Source organism: Kickxella alabastrina (assembly GCF_025024165.1).
Source record: "Kickxella alabastrina strain RSA 675 chromosome Unknown BX661scaffold_51, whole genome shotgun sequence".
Classification (NCBI taxonomy): Eukaryota; Fungi; Kickxellomycota; class Kickxellomycetes; order Kickxellales; family Kickxellaceae; genus Kickxella; species Kickxella alabastrina.
Window position 1 is genome coordinate 1 of NW_026251522.1, and position 21,363 is coordinate 21,363.

The following is a 21,363-nucleotide window of genomic DNA, read 5'->3' on the forward strand; positions in this document are numbered from 1 at the left end:
CCGCAAACGGCATGAACTACCCGATTGCCGCCTACGCCATCGTTGCTGCAGGCGCCACATGCACACCAGCCAACCCAATGTATACGCCCAGGGAGCTAGCGCATCAACTAATGGATTCGCGCTGCAAGATGATCATTGTTGGCGAAGGGCTCCAACCCACAGTCGACCGCGCACTCGCGCACTCCAGCCACGCGGTCGAGCATATTTTGACAATGGACGGGTCCAAGAGCATGTCGGCGAATTCGATTTTGAAAATAATCAAGGAGACAGGAACACAGGATGATTATTTTTTCAACACGAGGCGGGAAAATTACGCGAAAATCCCCGCGTACCTGTGTTACTCCAGCGGAACCACGGGCAGACCCAAGGGCGTGCTGCTGACGCATCGCAATATGGTTGCTAACGCTATGCAGATCAACGGGATCAAGCAGTTCGACTCGGGCGCACACACCCGCGAGACATTCCTTGGGTTAGCGCCCTTCTGCCACGCCTACGGGCTCTCCTACGTGCTGCACAGTTCTGTCGCCCAGGGGGCACAATTGTCATTATGGCGGCTTACACTTTTGAAAAGTTCCTCTCAGCCATCCAGCACTTTAAAATTACCTACGGGTACCTTGTACCGCCAATTGTCTGCGCTTTATCCAAGAACCCGCACGTGGACGAGTTTGACCTTACGTCTATGCATACGGTGCTTTCGGGCGGCGCCGCCCTGAGTCCCACTCTTATTGAGACCACGGAGGCTCGGCTTCCGGGCGTCCGCATCGTGCAAGGGTATGGGATGAGCGAGATGAGCCCGGCCACGACTATGCTCTCTACGTCGCATTGCAACCCGGCATCCATCGGCATTCTCCTCGCTGGATGCCAGGCCAAGGTCATCGACGACACAGGCACTCTGTTGGGATGCAAAACCCCAGGCGAGCTATGTTTCCGTGGTCCAAACATCATGCTGGGCTACCTCAATAACCCCAAGGCTACAGAGGATATTTTTGACTCTGACGGGTTTTTACATACTGGTGACATTGGGTACTTTGACCAGAACGGGTTCTTCTACATTACTGATCGCAAAAAGGAGCTCATCAAGTACAAGGGGTTTCAGGTCGCGCCTTCGGAGCTGGAGGGTATTTTGGCTGAACACCCGGATGTCGAGGATGCCGTGGTCATGGCTGTTTACGACGATGAGCAGGCGACGGAGATCCCAAAGGCGTATATTGTTTTGAGGAACAAGGCTGGCGGCAAGGAAGACCAGGATAGGCGTGCGCGCTTGATTGTTGATTGGCTGCATGAGCGTGTGGCGAGGTACAAGTGGCTGAGGGGCGGGTTTGCTGTCATCAGCCATATTCCGCGCAGCCCGGCAGGCAAGATTGTCCGCAGCTCGCTGCGCAATATCGAGCACGTGTCGTCGCGCACCCAAAGCTAGCACAGCCGGATGGCTCGGCGCCGCCATCAGTAATGAGAGCCGATTGTTGCTTAGTGTTAATAATGTTTATTTTGACCACACAATGCGACAAGAGCAACGAAAAAGAAAAAATAGACTGACTTGACTGTTCATCAGATAATTACAAAAAGTAGTCTGGTGCTGGCTTTTTCGCTGGCGTTCCGCGGGCCTCCTGCGGCGCAGCCTCAAAGATCTTGAAATTGGAGCCCAAGTTCTCGTCAAACTCCAGGATAGCAGCCACATTACCGCACCTGTAGCAGTAGTTGGGTGCCGACCACACGGTGACACAGGTCTTGTCAAACATATGTTTGTACCCTTCCATCACCAGCTGGTGCGCTCGGGCGATTAGATCGAGGTTATTTGTATGAAGGAATGACCGGACGACGTCGCCACCAAACAGATACCCGGCGCCGCGCGGGCTCAGTCCCCAGCCGGAGATGTCCTCGGGGTCGGACCATAGCAAGTCACACATGGCACCCTCATGCGGTACCTCCTGCTTCCGGTCAATCGTCCGAATCTGGTCCACCGTGTTAATGACCGGCGACAACCCGCCGTGGACACACAGGATCTTGTCGTCAATAATCGCTACCAAGCTCATGTAATCAAACACCTCGCAGCAGTTCCGCCATACATTCGCCGATCCGTACTTCCGCATGCATTCGTCGTAGAACCCGTACACCTGCGTAATCTGCCTGCTCTCATGGTTTCCGCGAAGCAAGGATATCCTATCCGGGTACCGCACCTTTAAGGCCAGCAGCAAGAGAAATGTCTCGACGCTATAGAATCCACGGTCGACAAAGTCGCCCATGAAGAGGTAGTTGGTACATGGGCACTCGCCACCTACTGCGAATAGCTCTTGCAGGTCGTAGAATTGTCCGTGAATGTCGCCGCAAATCGTCACTGGCGCGTCAACGCGCTGCACGTTGCTCTCTTCAATAAATATTTCGCGTGCCTTGTTGCATAGCTCCTTGACCTCGTTCTCCGATATGATTTCGCATCGCCGAAGCTGCTCGATTTGCCTGTCCAAGTCGCTCTGGACCATGTCTATTGTATTATTATTCTTAGTTTTTTAGTATAAAAATTGTTGTGTATATGAGGAAGAAAAAAAAGAGATTATTGAAGAGAAAATAATGATTACAGATAATAATAATGGAAAGGAAATTAAAAATGAAATTCAAAAAAGCAAAAGTGTGAAAGAGAAGAATGAGAATTAAAAAAGAAGCTGAAGTGGGACGAGACGATGCAAAAAAAGTACCTTTAACTCAAAAAATACAAATCTACACTATAGGAAAAGAATGAGGCTACAAATATACTTCAAAACGACATCCTTCCCCAGATAAAGTGTTTAGAAACTAGTGGCAATAGAGCACTATGGTTGACGATATTAATCAGTTCGCTGCTTCTTTTGAAGAGAAGAAGCAGAGGAAGATGTATTATTGCGCACACGCTTGGGCTTGGGCTTTGGCTTAAGCGTCCCTGTAGACTCGGCTTCAGTCGACCCTAACAATGCCTTTTTGCCCAAGAAACGAAGAGAACGCTCGTCTGTAAGCGAGGCATTAAGAATAATGCGAAAGTTTAACACCATGGCCATGTCACGATTCCACTTCTGTCTGCCTGGTGGCACTTTTTCGCCATTCTTGATCTTGGCTCCGTCGGCCCTGAAGGTTTGCAGGCAGTCTTCCATTGTGCACTGGAGCAGGCCGTGGCATAGAATTTGGCGAGGTTTTTTACTTCCAGAATTGTATGTATGCCTGTTGCGGCTACCTGGTGTCATTGCGATGTGGTGCTTATGCTTGGGATTCTATAGACGAGGATTATCGGTTTTGTGAACCTTCTCCATCCTACTCTCACACAGTAGGCAAAACGTTGAGGTGCAATACTTGTCGATCAAGTAAACAGTGAATCACTGGGATGTTAGCATCTCCCGCAGCCCCTTGCCACGGATTGGCTCATGGTAACGGGTCATACCTGGGTCCAATTTCCAAGAATAAGGACCGGACCTGGGCCAAATTTTGCACGCAAAGATTTTGCGAGTTCGACGTCGGCGCGCTTTCTGTTAACAAAAGAAATATAGCGGAGCTTGCGGTGCAAGGGGTCGGTTGAGCTGCTGCTGTCGTACTTTTGACTTTTGCTGAGGGTCTGCGTGTTGTGGTAATGTTCTGCCAAAAGAAATTATCCCTTTATGGCGCTCAAGGAGGTACTCGACATATAACTTGCAAGCAAGTATTCTGGAGCCAAGGTGGTTGAGCGCGCGCTCGGCATCCTCAACAGACGTATACTGACCATTTGTTTTCGCTTTGGCGAGCTTTGCGGGATCAAGCTGGAATACCTTTTTCGCATTTTTGTGGATCCGTCGAAAAACGCGTTCACGTCATTTATTAGCCTCTGAATTCCTGGTATAGCTGAATATAACTTTCTCACCCCTTTTGTAGCTGCTTTTATATCCCAGACAATATAACATATCTCTGCGACCAGGATCACAAAAAGCTGCTTTATCAACAATACCATGAATGATAAGGTTTAGGCAAAGTATCAAAGTATCAATGTATTCGGGAGTGGAAGCATTCTTACTGCGGAGTACACCATTGCTGTTTTTGTTGCTAGTGCTGGTGCTGGTGCTATTGCTGTTGCTGGTGTTGTCGTTGCTGTCGTTGCTGTTGCTGTTGTTTCTGTTGTCCGTATCGCCAGAACCTTTCTGAGACTGTGAATCCTTCTTGGCTTTGATCTTCTCGGCCTCGAGCTTCTTAGCCTTTGTGTTTGCGCTTGAGTCAAGAAATACGATAATTGCAACGCCATCTGTACGAATAAGTCCTCCGAATTTGTGTGGTTTTTGACCTCTCGAGAATAAAGTGTAAACGGCCAACAAGAGATATCACAAAATAGAGACCAAATTTATCCTGGTGATTTGGCTAAAGAGCTTCCTCTGAGATGGAATTTCTAGGAGGTCAATATTAAGGCAAAGCTTATCCTTGTGCAACGCTTTGAGTTGGCTCTTTGAGACAGAAAAAAAACTCAGTACAAGGATGTTCTTGTAGATTGTCGTAAACCCTGGTACAACAGATGTCCTCATCGGGAAAAGGGAAATTGAGTGCACAGCCTTGTTGACATTTAAAAGCCGGAAGACCTTGACAAAAGCCCCAATGTGGTTTATCGCATTGGCCGCAGAGTCGTACCGGAGCCCCTTGTCGCCGAAACTGTAGTTTTCGGGGCTATGCGCCAAAGATCCTCTCTATCAGGCGCTCTATCCCATCGCGAAGCACAGGGTCTGATATCTGCTGGGTATTGATCTGTTTGCCAGCTCTGTTGGTCGTAGCAGAGAGAATATCCCTTTTTATGTTGCCCGCTGGGATTCTTATTCCCTTGCTAATCAGCTGCCGAATTTCCTTCTCAGTAAGACCACCCTCGTTCTTGACGTGAAGAAAAGGGCCAGGGAGCGATATGATACACTTAAGTGTGACATCAACCAAATATTTCAACTGTCAGTTGAAGCGCTGTGATATGTGCGATTTGTACGCCACCAGAATAGCTGTACTCTCATAATTAGCAACATAGTCCGCACTCATGAGCTGCGGACACTCATACTTGGTTTCCTTATGTTTGATGTGGTGAGATAATATCAAGATTTATCTGAGGTGTATGCGTTGGCCAAATCGCTTGCTGTAAAAATTAAGGAACACAAAAAAAAATTGGCGGAGGGAAAAGCCAATCCAAGCGCTTTAAAAATAAATGAAAAGGGAAAAGTGTGCTAAAACTTTGACCTCAACAGCACATCCTCGCACAGGTCCTCGAAACAGTCCATACATTCCTCGAATGGCTTCTGGCACCCGCAACTGCACGCCAACGCACCGTCAGCGTCGACCTCGGGGTTATCTGGGTCACCTGGCTGCCATGCCTCCGGCCGCTTGCGTTTCCTACAGCTGCACTGGCACGGCCCACCAGTGCTGCCGTCGTTACCACCACAACACGACGATGGCATAGCGGTGCTGGTGGGATTTGGCGCGCAGCAGGATTTGGTCTGTGGCGGGGCTTGCTTTACAGAGCTTGGCTCAGGCACGGAGGAAGGCGCGCAGCACAATGATACTGATACCGATGAAGACGAGGAAGGAGGCAGCATGCTCTTGGCAGGCGGATTCAATGATGCACAGCATGACGAGCCACCTGCTGCTGCCGGGCTCTTCGCAGAATCATCGACTATTTGCACTCTGGGAGCTGTCGACCCGCAGCATCCGCCGGTCGACACAACCGGCAGGTCAACGCCCGCAGCAAACACAGACACAGCCTCGTTGAGTAATGGCTGCTGGCACTGCAAGTCTTCGATAAGGGTTGACGCGCGCGTCGAGCTGTTGCCATTGCTTGTGACCGAGTCACTTATCGACTGCGTGTCCGAGGACAATACCGAGGGAAACGGCATCAGGATGCTCTCGACCCAATCCGACGGATCCACGCCATCATACGGCGCGCTGCCGCCTCCAATATTGAGCGGCTGCCCAATGCGCTGCTCGATGGTCTGAATGAGTAGCTCGAGTTTAGCTCTGCAATCACACCCACAATCGCAATTCGGCTTTTCTATTAGACTAACTTGTTTCGGCCCGGAGAGGCAGCAGCTTGATTGCGCAAGAGCAGCCGGTGCCGGCGGTAACTCTGCCTCTAACTGTGCCTGTGCATATGGCTCCGCTTTGGTCTTGCAGCAAGCTGCTGTGGGTCCTGATGGACATTCGGGGTTCGAAAAGCTCGAGGTCCCTAAGTATCCTATGGAGCCTGGGGAGCCTGAGGAGCCTGAGCTGTTTGATGGTGTGTACGAGTGCTTTGGCGTGTGTACGAGCTGGGTGCCAAGTGATATTGTCGATTCATCCACTATATCCTGCGGATAGTTGCGCTTGAGGTAGTTGGTGAACATGGGCCGGCAGCACTTGCAAAACTTGTCTTGGGGACACTTGCACGGATTCAGCAGGTTTTCAACTACAATATTACATAGATATTTAGCTGCGTTAGTTGCATGACCATCAATTAAAGCACCAGTTGTGTTTTCTATACGCTCGAATCGTCCCAGAGTGCCGGAATTGTACTTACTACTGCTCACTTTGGATCGCAACCCCACGCCCGAATCGGTCTTCCTAACTACAGGCGCACCAACAAGAGAAAAAATAAGGAGCAGGCAAAAGACCACACCCAGCAAGGCGGTAAACCCAAAAAAACTTTTAGTGCAAGCAAATAATCCCGTTAAGTCGATACCACTTGTGTGCAAAATGATTTGTAATCCATTTTTTGGTTTCCGGGGAAATCAGAAAAAACTTACTCTTTATCCTGGGTGCACTCTCCGCCTCTTGTATACTGTCATCGTCCAGTTCGCTGCACAGACACTTGACGTGTGCCTTTCGAGACTTCCGCAATTGTCTGCACTTTTCGCACTGTGTAACTGGCCGCCCCTTTGGTCGTATTTCTACCAGCTCGCGCTCGCTATGCTTACATGACGACGCTCGGTGACCGCGAATGCATGGCTGGCATGCATATTTCTTTCCATTGCTGAGTATCATTACGAATTGAGAAATATATATGTAAAAATAATAACGCAGCGAGATAACGTGTTGCTGTTACCGCTCTAACTCCTCACCGACTACGTTTGAATGTGTTGCGCGTCAAAAAATAATGCTGTATTGAAATAAGGGAAACAATAAATTAAAAAGGGATAATGGAAAAATAAAATAAAAAGCTCGAGCTTAGGCTTTAAAGAAAAAAGAGTAGGATAAAAAGAGATAATAGAAATTTAGAAATATGCACGGGAAAAAAGAGAGAGAAATACAATGGAACATGGTGAGAAGGAAAAAGGAAGAAGAAAAAAGGGGGGAGAGCCATCGATGAGGTTGACAATCTAAATGCCAATGCAGCCCTTCTTTCCGTTTCCCCCACACATAATAAAAATTAACCAAAAAGGAACGCCTCCTTTCTCGCTTTCCCTCAAATCGAAATGTTTAAAAAAAGCGCAGTTCAATGCTTAAATGCCTATATGAAGATTAGAAAACGACTATAAATTTGAGATTATTTTTCTTATTTTAGAAAAAATGTATCGCATTTATCAATTGCCACTTTTGATGCTGAATACAAGTTGAAAAATATATATTTCATTTTAGACATGTGATGCTGCTGCTGCGCACAAAAAGAAGAAAAAGAAAAAACTGACTTTTTGCTTTTTATTTTGCCATTGCTCAGCCAGCTTCAATAGCGCCGCAATCGCATGAAAAAAGCATTTGGACAGACACGGCTGGACTCTGGCAAGTACGACTTGTAAAAATTAACAGCAAACTTCTCGGGCTTGAATCCAAATTTCTGGTACAGCAACATTGCCAGGTTGGTCGCCGACACATGCAACGTCAGGTCCTTCGTAGGCACAGTCTGGGTCAAATGGTATATCATAAACTTGGCAATCCCGGCGCCCTCCCAGCCAGCCGAAACTGCAATATACGTGAGGTATGCCTCGGGAGTCAAGAACGCGCAACCAATTACAGTGCGCTTGTACAGCGCGACGATGCTAAATTCGGGGTAGAGCAGGGCCTCGCTCATATCGATGCCGGGCCAAAACGTCCGGCAGAGGAGCGCGTTGACCTGCTCAAGGTGTTCGTACTGGAAGAACACGTAGTCAATGCTCTCCGTTTTGGACAAGCACAGGGGTTCGAGCGACAGTGTGTGGAAGAGCGGGTGACTGCGTGAGCGAATTGCCCGTTGCACTCGCAGCATCGCCAGCCCACGAGCCTTGCCATCGGGTCCAGAAGCACTGTCGTCTGCGCCAAAAGTTTTAAAGTCGCGCCAGATGTACGGCCGGAGAAGGCGGCCGTGGAACGGGCTGACTTTGGCAACCTGCGATGTCAGGCTGTCGCGCAAAATGGCTCGGCCCATTAGCCGCGAGGCAAACGAGTTGGCATAGGCGGTCACTGTGATTCCCCTTTTGACATTTGCAGCAGACTCTGCTTGTAATACACCCGGGTGGCTCGCGTCACCGCCTCCTGGCCGATCTATCTCGTCACGCTCGCAGCTGCCGCTCCTCAGATCATTGCTCTCGCCTGCCCCAGATTCTGACAGCAGCTGCCGCATGCTGGTCTTGTCATCCGCTGGCTTAGTACTGCCGCCGGCCAGCAGATATGCCTGGAGGTCAATTGGTCTCTGGAGCCACGGCATCTGCCTGTGCTCCATGCACGTCTTGACCGCATTGTCAATGTCGAATAGCCGCAATCCGAGCATGCGCTTGAACCGCCGCAGCTCTAGCCGGCGACGTAGACGCTTGGCCTTACTGGTAAGCACAGACTGGCTGCTGGTCGTTTTTGCACAGAACTCCCACTGCGCCTGCTCGCTCATAAGGCGAATAGTAGGAACCTCAGCCTCTGACGAAGAAAACAATGGCTGCGGGCTGAGGCTGTCGAGGCAAGTGGTTGGAAAAGGTCCGAAAGCAGCGAGATGCTGCTCGGCGTCGGTATCAGCATCAATCTCGCGCTCGTCGTTATGGTCTTGGCCGTCTTCGCTCCGAGCACCACCATCACCATCACTATCATCGTCTTCGTCATATCCATAGCCGCCGTTGTCCGAATTGGAGGAATTTAATACATCGGCATCCTCGTACATATGACCAGCCGTCTTCTCGGGCACATATCCTACTTCAACAGACTCTGCGACAGGAGTGCGCTCAGGCGAAGGCGTCAAATCAGGCGAAATGCGGCTTTCGGGGGCTGGTGATTGGAAAGGCAGCGTCGAAGACAGTCCTGGAATGGAAGCAGGGAACGACATAGGCGTGGTAGCCAAATCTAATGGCGATGCCACAGTTGACAAGGGTTTTGGCGCCAATGGGCTGATGTTTGTATCATCCCTCTTAATGCGGATCACTTGGTGCGGCGCGTCCATGGTGGTCGAATTGGCTCCAAGCAGATTGCCAAAGAATTCCTCACCGGCTTCATTTTGGAGCACTGGCTTTTCCTCGACTTGGAAGTCATCAGCATCGTCGTCACTGCCAATCGCTTCAAGAGCGCCCTTGTCCCCAAGGTCTGAAAAATCAATACCATCCGCCTCCGAGTCTGTGGATAGCGAGCTCAACGAACTAAGCGACTCCAGATCATCGTCCTTCTCTACAAAAGCAAAATAAAAAAGGCAGAATACGTGTGCTCATACGCACGTACAGCCAAGACAGGGAAAAAACGTGTAAAGAAACCACACACCGAGGTAGACATATAATTAATAACCAACACATTTTAAAATCTCGTATACCGCCGGACAAATATACATATATTAAAACTATATACGTTTACTCCTGAGCGGCGGCAGCAATGGGAGCCGTTGTGGGCGAAAGGCATTCATTAGTCTGCTTACCAAAACCCTCGGGCTTGTCCACCTGCGAGGATCCTCCTAGGCGCTCCTTCTCCAGCTTGGTAAACAGCTCGAAACTCTGCAGCAGATCTATATCATTATCAAGTATTTTGGGATCCACCCGGCGTCTCCTCGCCTTCCTCTTGCCCACGTCACTATCGCTCTCATCATCGCTAAACGAAACACGGTGTCTGGTTGACCTCTTTGATCCCCTTGACTCATTCAGAACCTCGAGGATTTCCTTTTCAGCCTCGGATCCAGCAGAAAGATCAGTCTTCTTCCGCGGCTTTTTCACGTCCGATCTTTGCCTTGGCGCACGCGATTCCTTGGCCTTCCCAGTCGCCTTGGGCGGCGTGCTATCTGGCGGAGTAACCTCCTGCAATGTCCAGTTCCCAGACTGCTGTGTGTCGTCGAATCCCGATTTGAACCTCGAGTGATGCGTGGATAGGGAGCCAGCTACCGTATTGTGCCACGTCGCTGTCTTGGCCTTGCCGGGCATCAAGCTCTCCCAATTTTCGCTGATCGTCGCGCAAATGTTTTCCCTCCACCGAAAGTACTTCTTTTCCGGCTCTGTTTTTATTAGATGGTAGAGTACCAGGTGGATCGCCTGTACCCAGCTAATCGTCTCCCTTTCGTAGATCTCATTGCCGCTGTTGCACACGCTGCACTGAAACTTGTAGAAGCTGTCGCCCTTGAGCGGCTTCAACTTTATAGATGGGACGCAATCTAATCGAGAATACCAAAGTTAAATAGTACAATTGTAAAAAATCAGTAAGCCAGCTGCAATAATAAACTAAGCGCAAGCATGCGCCTCAGTGCCAGTGCAAATGGCTTATATGCTCGAATTCTTACCCCAATGAAAGAGCTGCTTGCAGTCCTGGCATTTGACCATCGAGTCCCCGTCGGTGTAGTCCAGCCCGCAGTAGCAGTACACGCCCTCTTTGTTGCGCATGTGCTTGGCGTCCCACTCTAGCGCCTCGAGCTATATGTCGAAAGAGAGAAAAACAAATGAAAATAAGTGTTTTCTTTTTTGTATTTAAAATATGCGCTTCAAGAATTGGATTAACGGATGAGTGCTTAAGCAAAAGCCAAAATACTTACGTTGTATTTGAATTTTGTCGCCATTTCTAGCTTGTGCGCGCGTCTGTGTCTGTGTGTAAAAGTGAGTGAGTGAGTGAGTGAGTGGGTGAGTGAGTGGGTGAGTGAGTGAGTGAGTGAGTGAGTGAGTGAGTAGGTGGGTGGGTGAGTGAGTGGGTGCGTAAATGAGCGTTTGAATGTGAGTATGATAAATGCGTATAATTAAGAAAGCGGTAGTTGAACTTTTGTTAGTCAAGCAAAGAAGAAAAAATAATTTAAATTTTTACATGGAATGAAGACAAAACAGCAGAATACACGGGTGTGATGAAAACCTTTCGGAAACCCCATGCCTAAAAGTAAACGGGAGCAATAACTTTCGTGGAATGTAAAATTTTTTAATCGGCTGCCTGGAGATTAGGATCAACCGCGAGTGCTTAAGTTTGAATGGTTGATTTTGTTTAGGCTGTGCCGCAGAGATATCTGTCGCTTGGGTTTTGACTATGCACCCATCCTTTCTTAAACAGGATCTTGACTGAACTTGGAAGGCGTCTCTGCAGCATAGTTTTCGCATCAGCCTTCTTCTGGAGGGTTTTGTATGCAAGGTAATTGAGCTTGTAATGTGGCGGGATGAACAACTCAGCACCATTGGCGGTAATGTCATAATGCCGAGTCATGGTGTTCTGATAAAACTCGTTGAGGATGGGCTCCGCCTTGCGCACTTCCAAAATATACTCGATGTACTTGTCAAGCTTGAACAACCTCAACTTTGCACGGGCTATTGGGGTCTCAGCTGTGATGACAGTGATGTACTAACTCTTCCTGGCAGCAAGTTTCACAAAAAGAAATTATTAAAGTAATTTAAAATCAAATTACCAAAACCCTGTGAATACACAAAGGTATAAAAAAAAACAAAGTATTAAAAAAAGCTCACTTTTGCATTTAGTTAACATTTTCGATCATCAAATCAAGCACGTGTTGTAGTACGCGCGCACACCAGTATCCCTGGTCTTGAGCTGCCACTCAGCCGTACTCATCAGGTCCTGGAACTGCGAGCTCGTAGCCACATCCTTCCCACTCATACCGTTGCGCGAGCAGAAGCTCTTATACGCATCAAATGCCACGGTAAAGTCGACCCACGCATAGGGCTTGATGTCCAGACACTTGTCAGCGAAAGCATTAAAGAATTGCTTGAGTTCCTTCGACATCTTGTCTTTGCCATATCCGCCATAAGAGTCACCATCCTCGCTCTCCTCCTCGCTATCGTCGTCATCCTCACTGGTGTACCGAGCGTTATACGCCTGCGTGCGTGCAGCTGTTTTGACAGGTTCAGCGATGCGCACGACTGAGCTGCGCCCAGGCAGCGCATAGATCGAGGAGCTATTCATTCGAGAGTTCCCATTGCTCGAGGCGCCGTGGGTCCGCGGCATGGTGCTCGACTTGAAGTCAGCGCGCGCATTCGGCGCCTCCTTGACCCAGCGGCTGGCCGGCAGGCGGTTCTGGATCGCCAATGACGACGAGTTACCAGACGACCCGCTGCCTGAGCCCGAGTTCGACGATACCAGTGAGTGCCGTGAGTTTCCCGCAGGCATAGTGTTACTGTGAGGCAATACCGCCGGCGCAGATACAGAGCCGCCCGCCGACAGCTGGCGCTGGTGGTTCTGACTAAACGCATTGGGCGGCTGCAGCTGGTGCTGCATTTGCTGGATCTGTTGCTGCTGCTGCAGGATCTGCATCTGCATTTGCATTTGCATCTGTTGCTGTTGCTGTGCGTAGGGGCTTATCCCGCCCACCAGCTGGGGCGTCGACAGAGACATACCCGACTGCATCGCCGCTCTCAGCGGATGCACGTCGGGTGCAGCCACAGACATGCGGCCACCGGCATATACAGACAGCGCCACGTCATCTTCATCGTTGCTCATACCGCCGATCTGCGCCGACAATGGCTGCTGCATGCCAAACATTGTCCCGCGCATAGGCCCACCCGAGAGCTGCTCGGCAGACAGCGACGGCGCGACTTGCGCATATGGTGCACGTCCTGACATTCCGCTCATCATCGACATTGCGTCGTCACCCCAGCCCTGCTGCGCGCCGTACATGCTCGGGTAAGCCTGGCCACCAGCACCGAACCGCGCGCCCGGCTGCTGAGAAAAGACCTGGTTGTTCATCCCCATTGCCTGGTTGCGCCGCATCTGCCGCTCCTTCATGAGACTGCTCGAGTCGCGGTACTTTTGCTCGCTCTTCATCTGCTCGCGATTGGCGATTGCGCCGACCAGCCCTATCGGGCGCTCTATAGGGTCGGTCTTCTTATCGACCGTCAGCAGGGGCCCGCCCACAGAATCCATGCCCATACCCATACCCATGCCGCCCTGCTGCTGGCCCCACATGGCTGCCGCTGGATCCATGAACGTGTTTGGCCGACCGCGCATTGTGGCCGCGCCCTGGAATGGCACCGGCATGCCGCCACCAGCCATCATCATCTGGTTCGGGTCCTGCGCAAACATATGGGCCATGTTTACATTAGGCATCGCACCGTACATTGACTGCGGGTTTTGCATCATATTCTGCTGCTGTTGCTGCTGCTGCTGCTGCATGGCCATCATTTGCGCCGGTCCAACCATTCCTGGAATTGCTGCCGAAGCCCGGTGCATCTGCATCTGCATCTGCATCTGCATGTGCTGTTGCTGAAGGATATTCTGTTGATGTTGCTGCTGGAGCATAGTCATGCCAGAAGCCGCTCCCATGCTCTGCGCCAGTCTTGGAATGATGTTGCCCAGCGGCGCGTCGCCATCCGAGTCAGTGTCTGAGTCAGCCAGCTGCCGCGGCACGGGCAAGCTGCTCTGCTGCTCGCTCCCGGGCAGCAAAGAGTCAACGATTTTTAGGTTACCAATGGCCTCAGCCGCATCGTCGCCAAAAGTGCCGTGCATTGCGGTCGACGAAACGGGAGTTGGCAGAGACGGTGCAGTGGACGCATGCGACAGGCTCTCTGATGTGGGCGCATGGTGACTGTCCTTGTTTGACGTCGTCGTGGAGTTTGAGCTGCTCTTGCTCTGACGCTTGATGTGCTTGGCGCCCGCGTTAGCGTTAGTGCTTGCGGCCGCAGTCTCCTTGAGCAGAATGCTGGAATCACGCTTGCCATCATCCTTGCTCTTGCCGCTCTTTTGCAAAAACCGGAAGCCGCGTTTCTGCTGCTCGGGCTCAGACACAGCCTCGGGCTCGGACTTTGCTGTCTTTGAGCCCAGAATCTTGCCGGCCACTTGGACAATACTCTCGCGCTTCTTGTTAACAGCAATAGGAATCTCGGACTCTTCGTCGCTCGCACCGCTTCCCCAGGGCAACTGCGTCTCGGCCACAGCAGCCGCAAAGTTGGTGTTTCCGGCCGACGCGGAGGCCCAGTAATCGGCAGACTGTCCGGAAGACATTGTGCTGGTCTTGGGGCACCGCTCTGAGGCCAGGTTCTCCAGCATGCGCCGCGCAGTCACAGGCTCCATGATCTCGATCGACTTATCGGCAATGTCTGGCAGCGACAGGTAGAGATTCTGGCGCTCGGGGATAAAGTCAGGCGCAAAGCTGCTGGGCATGTTGTACATGCGCCCGTGGGCCGCCACCTCCACCAGCGCAGAGGCCATATCGACCGCGCTTTGGAAGATAACCAGGGCGTACGATCCGTGATCGCGTGAATTTAGCGGTGCAATGTCGCGCTCTCCGTCAGTATCCTCAAGGTTGGGCAGCAGCGAACTGTCTACATCGCAGTCGCCCTCGAACTTTGCGATCATCGCGCTGTCGACCTTGTCAATGCTATCTGGGTAGATAGAGTACGAGTAGCGAGGGTTCTTCACCACGGCAATCTGCGTCTGCGTTTCCTCGGAGCAAAAGGTGATCTGCGCTGGGTTTCCCGACAAAACCATCGTGCAGGGCACCCAATCGTTGGTCCCCGAAAAGCGCACATGGACGTGGTACTCACTCGGGCGCTGGGCTGACAGAATGTTTGCGTAGCGTTCGTTAATGAGCGCTGCTGTGTAGTATTCGTACAGCTTAGCCGCCTCGAAGCACCCCAGACGCACAGCCCGCACCCACTCGTTCATCGCCCGGTCGTCGACAGCCTGCATGTAGAAGCGGTTGGCACCCGACGAGTGCAAAGTCCACACACTGTCGCGCTTTTTAAGCTTGCCCACGATTGCGCAGGCTGCGTCGGTGATGTTGATGAAGCTGGGCTTGAGCACGATGTTCTTTATGTGTCCGACGGTGCGCTCAAACTCGGGCGATCCGGGCCGGACGCGGCCATCGACAATGGAAGTGATATCCTCGAGATAGGCTGAAAGCTGGGTGTCCAAAAGATTCCAGAACACCAGCACCGGCCCCCTCAGCTCGACATACCAGCGGGTCCACTTGCGCATGCTGTAGGGCCGTCCATCGGGCGCACGGTCATTCTTTTTGCCCAGCACGCCTCTGATATATAGCTTTTGTCTGAAGACGTCGAAGCAACTAGCCGTTGTAGCCACTGAGGCTATGCTTGCAGCAGGGGGTGTCGGCATTGGATTTTACTATGGTGCTGGACTCAAAAGTGTTTATGTTATATTAGTTGTCTGCTTACGGCTAAAGAAACAGGAAGGGGGGCGCGTCACGGTTCCAAAAGACAGTCAGGACCAGTTGCAGCTGCAGTTGTTGTTTCTTGCAGCTCGTGTTTAAAAATAGACAAAAGAAGGACAATAACAAAAAATAGAATGAAATAGGCGAATACTAACAAAAGTGACAAACTCAACAAGAGGAAAAGATAGAAAGGGTTATGAGGAAAAAGGAAATATATATAGAGCTGGCGTACGCTCAGGTGAGCAAGTCTGAATGCGTTTTAGTTTGCGACAAGGCGGGAAAAATAAAGGCGAAAAAAGAAGCCGAATACACTTTGCACCGTATGTTAACGGAAACGGGGGGGGGGAAGACGACGCAAAATAATAGCAGAAAAGAGGCTGAGGTACCACAGTGATAATAATAGCTGGTCAAAAGTAGATGGATGGGTTCTTGGAGTAAAGGAAAATAAAAACAACCGTGCTCATACAATCAACGCAACACCGACAGGAATCGGAAGAGAGGAAAAAGAAAAAAATAAACAACACAACAGAAGGGCAGAAGATCCGTAAATGGAGAAGATGGGCGGAGAGGAAAAAAGAGGCAAACAAGCCCAAAACAAGATGATAGAACAAAAAAAGAACAGAAAATAAAGAGAGTAACAGCAACACTTGACAGTCGCCTCTGCTGAGAGCCAAGAGCAACGAGCATTGTAAATAAAATACCATATAAGGAGATACTGGATGAATACCGCTGTGACTGCAATAGCAACGGCAAAGCGTCACCAAGGTCATACTGGGGGTATTCACAGTAAATGAAAAAAGCACTGGGTGTGAGAAACACTGGCTGTAGTGGCAGTAGCAGCTATAGCACGGGCAACGAGCAAAAGCAAGCTTCTACCACATTGCCACATTAAATAATAAGCAGGCCGAGTGAACGAATTCAAGCCAAACTCGATTCAACGCTTATTGGTTGCACGTACCAATAGTTTGGATTCTATGTTTGAATTGCGAAATGGGCGAACTGAGAGTGTATATGAGGTGAGCGTGCAAGTGTGCAAGCGTTTTCCCCTGGTCAGAAGCAATAAAGAGAGAAAAAGTGAGAAAAGAGAGAGAGAGAAAAACAACTATAAAATTGCCCCTGCGCAGTGTCGGCCGCAAGCGTTTATCAGTCTGCGAATGTGTCGTTGCAAATTGTAAAGGCGAAAAAAGGTAATTAGAAAAAAGCAGGTGAGGAGAAAGAAGCGGATAAAAACCAAAGGCTGTGCGAAATGAAAAAAGGGTGGACCGCGGTTTTGAGATTAGCGCATAAAAATACATAGCGCTCTAAACTTGTTTTTTATTTCTTCTGTTTGGTCAGAATAAAAATAGGCAAAAAAAATGGGGATGTAGCGGAGAGCGACGGATTTGGCAGTCCGTGTTTTTTTTTGTTTTTGCCCTCTGCTTTTTTTGTTCCCTTCGACAGCCTAAATAAACATGCACAAAAGTCAATAATAAACAAAAAAACGCACAAAGCGAAAGAGCTCAAGTAGCTTTTTATTGCTAAAATTAAAAATAGGGAAGCCAATTTTGCACATAGTCTAAGGCTGAATACTACAGTGCAAAATATTTTTTGAAATTTTGAGAATAATAAAAATAATTGGCTCAATGGCCAAAAAAACATTTATTTAATATAAAGTCCGACTGTATAATATTGTGTGTGGGCACAGGGACAACTACGCAAAAATTATATTATATGAAATTTGGCCGATGCAAATGCGTACGCACCGGGCAATATTAAAAATTGGGGAGGGGGGGTGACATATTCCATGAGATCAAATTCACATTTGCTTTAAAGCCTTGAGCAGAATAATTGACAGAGAGAAACAAGGGAGAGGATGGCTGCGCACAAGCATGCATTCAACTGTCTTTGTAATTCAATTAAACGCCTGAGCGCCACTATTTCATCCTGGTACAAACAAGTTGTCAAAGTGTTGACAACAAATTGCGCCTTTAAAGAATATATATACAAGCCGACTAAATGAAGCTGTATTAGGGCAAATGTAAATATTAATATCCCAACTTCACTGCGAGCTTTCCGATTTCTCTCCAAGTCATCCCATTACATATTTTACTTGATAGTTGGGTTTATTATGAGTGAGAGCTGTGTTGTAGGGTATAGAATAGTGCTCAACAGGACGATTCAACTTTTTTAAATTAAACCAATTGTTTAGTGACAGCGAGCAGACAAAGCAATTGTTAGCACATCTCGTTTCAAAGGCTGCAAGGGGAGGGGGAATATAAATTTGGTTTGTTGCAGGATTTTTCGCACCAACGCTCTTTTTGGGGCCACATTCTCTATACATTAAGTGGAATTTCCAATTCTGACTATTAATTTTGCCATTTTTACATGCTCATATATTATAAATAAAACAAATCGAAAAACAAATAACAGAAAAGTGCACTTTGGCAATCCTGTATTATACTCAAACACTACGGGCATCCGCACTCCTCGTTCAAATGCCCACCCCAAAACCTGTGGTAGCAGAAATCTGCAAAAAAAAACTGACTGCGCATTGACAAGCACAATCTATTAATTGCCAAAAATAGCAGCCGTAAAGCCCAACAGCTTTGTAGCGGGACTGCGATTGACAAAGGTCTTTTGAAACACAAAATAAGCTACAGGCTAGTTTCGATGAATGATATGCCCATACTCCCCAAACGATCGAGGGGATTGCCCGAGCTCAGTTGTCAATCAGCGCAAAATAAGCCAAACCTTGAAAAACGTCAACATTGTTTCCACCCCCGTTTTTCAAGCTTTATATTTTTTATATTTTTATTTTTATCCAGCAAAAAAAAACATGACATTTTCTCGTGCTTTTCATGGTCGTAGTTGGCTCGACGTTGTGTATTTCTTCTACTTTGTATCTCACATCCCCATCACCGTGTTTTCCGATGCCGCTCCGCTGCTCCCCGCCGATCTGCTCCCAGGATTTATGTTAGAGCTCAACCGCATCCTTACCGAGCAGCTATCTGATCCGCTTATGATTATTGGCGCCACGCGCTCGGATATGACCTGGTTCAGATCGATGCTAACATGCGAGCTCGTTTTGCAGCTTCCATTTTTCTTTTACGCCACATATGCGTTGTGGACCAATAACCCCAATAGACACGCACCACTGCTTGTTTATGGTGCGCATGTGAGCACAACTATGGCGCCTGTGCTTGGTACCCTGATGCTTGGCGATATTGACCGCACCTTCCACCAGCGACTCTTGCTTCTTGGGCTTTATCTGCCATACCTCTTGATTCCCCTGTCCATTGTTGCTGTGTCCTTCAACAAGTGTGCCCATGCACTTTCAGTGTTTAATGACAAGCAGAAAACCAGCTAATTAGAGTTTTGCCACATACTTTTATCTAAAGATTTGTTAATTGATATTCAATACCATTAATATTAAAAATAAAATAACAATTCCATTACGGCCTAGGCCAATTTATATTGTTTAATAAATAAATTATTTCAAATATTTAATTTAAATATTGCTGTGTATAGCACACAAGTTGCCATATGCAGAGTCCGTTTTAGACATAGACATTAAAACTTTTGCGAAAAAAACTAGCATTGTCAATTATTAGGGTCCTGAGCGCCAATAAAACCAAAGTTAATATATATATATATTTAACTGTAATCGTAGTTAAGCATTTGTGCCAATTAAAAGATAAGGGACAACTTATAGCTTTGCAGCATGTTGACAAGAACTTGTTTTATAACAAATATAAAGTAAATAATAAATATTGTAAAAAATGGGATGACACAAATTGTGCGGGTCTAGCTATCCAACATTGCAACCTTTAACTAGACGATCATACCATTCAAAAAACCCCGGATCTCCCTTTTTTTTCTCCCAATAGTCGCAGCATTAGTTGCTATTCTCTCCAGGCTGTCAGTTTCTTTTTTCAATAACATTAATCTGATCTTTGCCTTTATTTTCTTAATTTCTATATATGTTGCATTTGTCTCCAGCAAGGTAAAATACCCACGATTAATAGGTTTACTCACAAGCGTATGGAATTTAAAGAATTTTATAAATGTGGAAATGTAGTTGAAATAATTATTTAATACAAAAGATTGAGTTCCCATCTTACCTCCTACACTCAATACAAGTATTTTGTTGTTGTATATATCATAGAAATGCTTTAATATATCACATATACGAATTCCCTTATTGTAAGTTATTCCTAGTTCGAAACTATCTGTTAATTTACCATCTTTTATAAGAAAAGGATTTATTGCATATGGAAAATAACTCATGTTACTGCGAGTAATCGTTTCTAAAGATAATAGTGATTTAAAATGGACTTGAACCATTTTTGTGAATGCAATTGCTTCCTTTTTAGATTACCTTTTTCATTTTTAACCATCCTGTTTTTTATATCCTGTCTTTTATTCTTGTACCCCTTGTTTTCCGCAGACTTTATGATCCCCTTGCGCTTTTTCCCGCTTTCTTTCATTATTTTAAGGAGTTATTTATAAGAAGAAATAATGGTTGGATATTTTTATATAAATAATTGTAAAGAAAATGAGTACAACTTTGTGAATGGGATGCTCTTAAAATATATGTATTTTTTTAAAAAAATTTTAAATTACAAAAAGGGGGGCACGGGTATGTCTTGTTGAAAGGAAAACTCAAATGAGCAAAACATTTTTTTTAAATATTTTATATATAAAGAAATGCGAAATAAAACTGCGCGCGCAGTCTCTCTCTCTCTCTCTCTACACCCCTCCCCTTTCAATATAAATAATAAAAATATATAAATACATTGCGACATTTTTTCATTTGTATAATGTATTTTCCGGTTATCTCGATGTTCCTGTTATTCAAAATAGTCTGAGCAAGCGAACCATTTGTTTACAATTTTAAAACAATGTCTTTTGGTTATTTACAGGTGAATGCGTTTTCAGTGGCACTAAATACGGTCATTTTAACTCTTATCAACATTACAAAAAACGTTAATTGAAGGATATTAAAAAGAAATTTCAGCAAAGGTCTTTGCAGGAATAAAAGCCAACCAATCCGACGACGCAGTCGGTAACAAACCCATGATAGCCAATCTATAAACGCCAAACAAAACACCAGCAACGTTGATAGCAACAAAAGCAGCCTTCTGCAAGTTCAAATCCAGTCTCTCGCCGCCCTTATGGACCCTTTCCAGGGGAGCAAAAGTCTGCTGCACGGCCATAATTGACTTTAACGGAGTCATTAGGATCATTCCTGTGATGAGAATGCTGAAGATCGAGACGCCGGTGCCAGACATCCAAGCCATAAAGGCTTGCATAGGGAGGGATTTTCCAGGCCCCATGGCAACTTCCCAGGCCTTTTTGGAGCGCAGGGCGAGCTCTGTGGAGTCGGAGGTTTTGTCTTGGGAGAGAGTCGTGGGGTTGCGCGTGCTGGTGCTGGGGTCAAAACCGTGGGGGTCTTTGGGAATAGATTTGGCGGTGGATTTCGTTTTGGCCGCTCCTCCTGGGGTCATGAGCGGCGTCATATCGGCGTAGACTTTAGTTCCTGGCATTTCCTTATAAATGTTTTTATTTTATTTTATTTTAATTTTTTGTGAAAGAAAGAATAAAATTTACAAAAAAGCGTAGCAAGATTGAGGGGGAAAAATAAATTGAATTTAAAAAAATGAGGTAAAGTAAAGGAAAGGGAGAGAGGTCGTGAGGGGAAGTGATGGGCGGATAGGCGATTTGTGTATTGCCCACACGTAAGCCCTCCCTCCTCTCCTCTCACACACTTTATTTTCAAAGTGACCGAAAAGGGGAGGGGAGGGGGGTTCCTTCTTTTTTATGCGCTTTTATAATTGTACTTTCATTTTTTTAATTTCTTTACATTCAACTCAAGCCAATTCGCATATACTTTTTCTTTTATCTCTCTCAATATAGTTAATATTACACAATACATTTCA

The 21,363-nt window shown here is 47.5% G+C and overlaps 3 protein-coding genes across 3 annotated transcripts; all 3 read right to left on the bottom strand.

Annotated features, from left to right (window-relative positions):
- Positions 1–6,765: 6,765 nt before the first annotated feature.
- On the bottom strand, positions 6,766–6,969 carry BX661DRAFT_136540 (copper fist DNA binding domain-containing protein; the record flags this gene model as incomplete). The annotated part of the gene is made up of 1 exon (XM_051532676.1): positions 6,766–6,969. A coding segment is annotated over one exon (204 nt), but the record flags the coding sequence as incomplete, so codon positions are not given.
- Positions 6,970–15,621: 8,652 nt separating this feature from the next.
- BX661DRAFT_83627 (uncharacterized protein) lies at positions 15,622–16,300 on the bottom strand. Its single transcript, XM_051539513.1, has one exon. The coding sequence runs from the start codon at positions 16,213–16,215 to the stop codon at positions 15,853–15,855; it is 363 nt and encodes a 120-aa protein (XP_051388547.1). The 5' UTR covers positions 16,216–16,300; the 3' UTR covers positions 15,622–15,852.
- BX661DRAFT_83626 (uncharacterized protein) lies at positions 16,301–16,800 on the bottom strand. The gene has a single exon (XM_051539512.1). It carries the CDS (start codon positions 16,738–16,740, stop codon positions 16,387–16,389), a length of 354 nt encoding a protein of 117 aa, XP_051388548.1. The 5' UTR covers positions 16,741–16,800; the 3' UTR covers positions 16,301–16,386.
- Positions 16,801–21,363: the final 4,563 nt, after the last annotated feature.

Bases quoted from the DNA above. Each gene is read 5' to 3' on its own strand.
- BX661DRAFT_83627 (XM_051539513.1), bottom strand. From the start codon at position 16,215: ATGACCTTGGTGACGCTTTGCCGTTGCTATTGCAGTCACAGCGGTATT.
- BX661DRAFT_83626 (XM_051539512.1), bottom strand. From the start codon at position 16,740: ATGTATTTTTATGCGCTAATCTCAAAACCGCGGTCCACCCTTTTTTCA.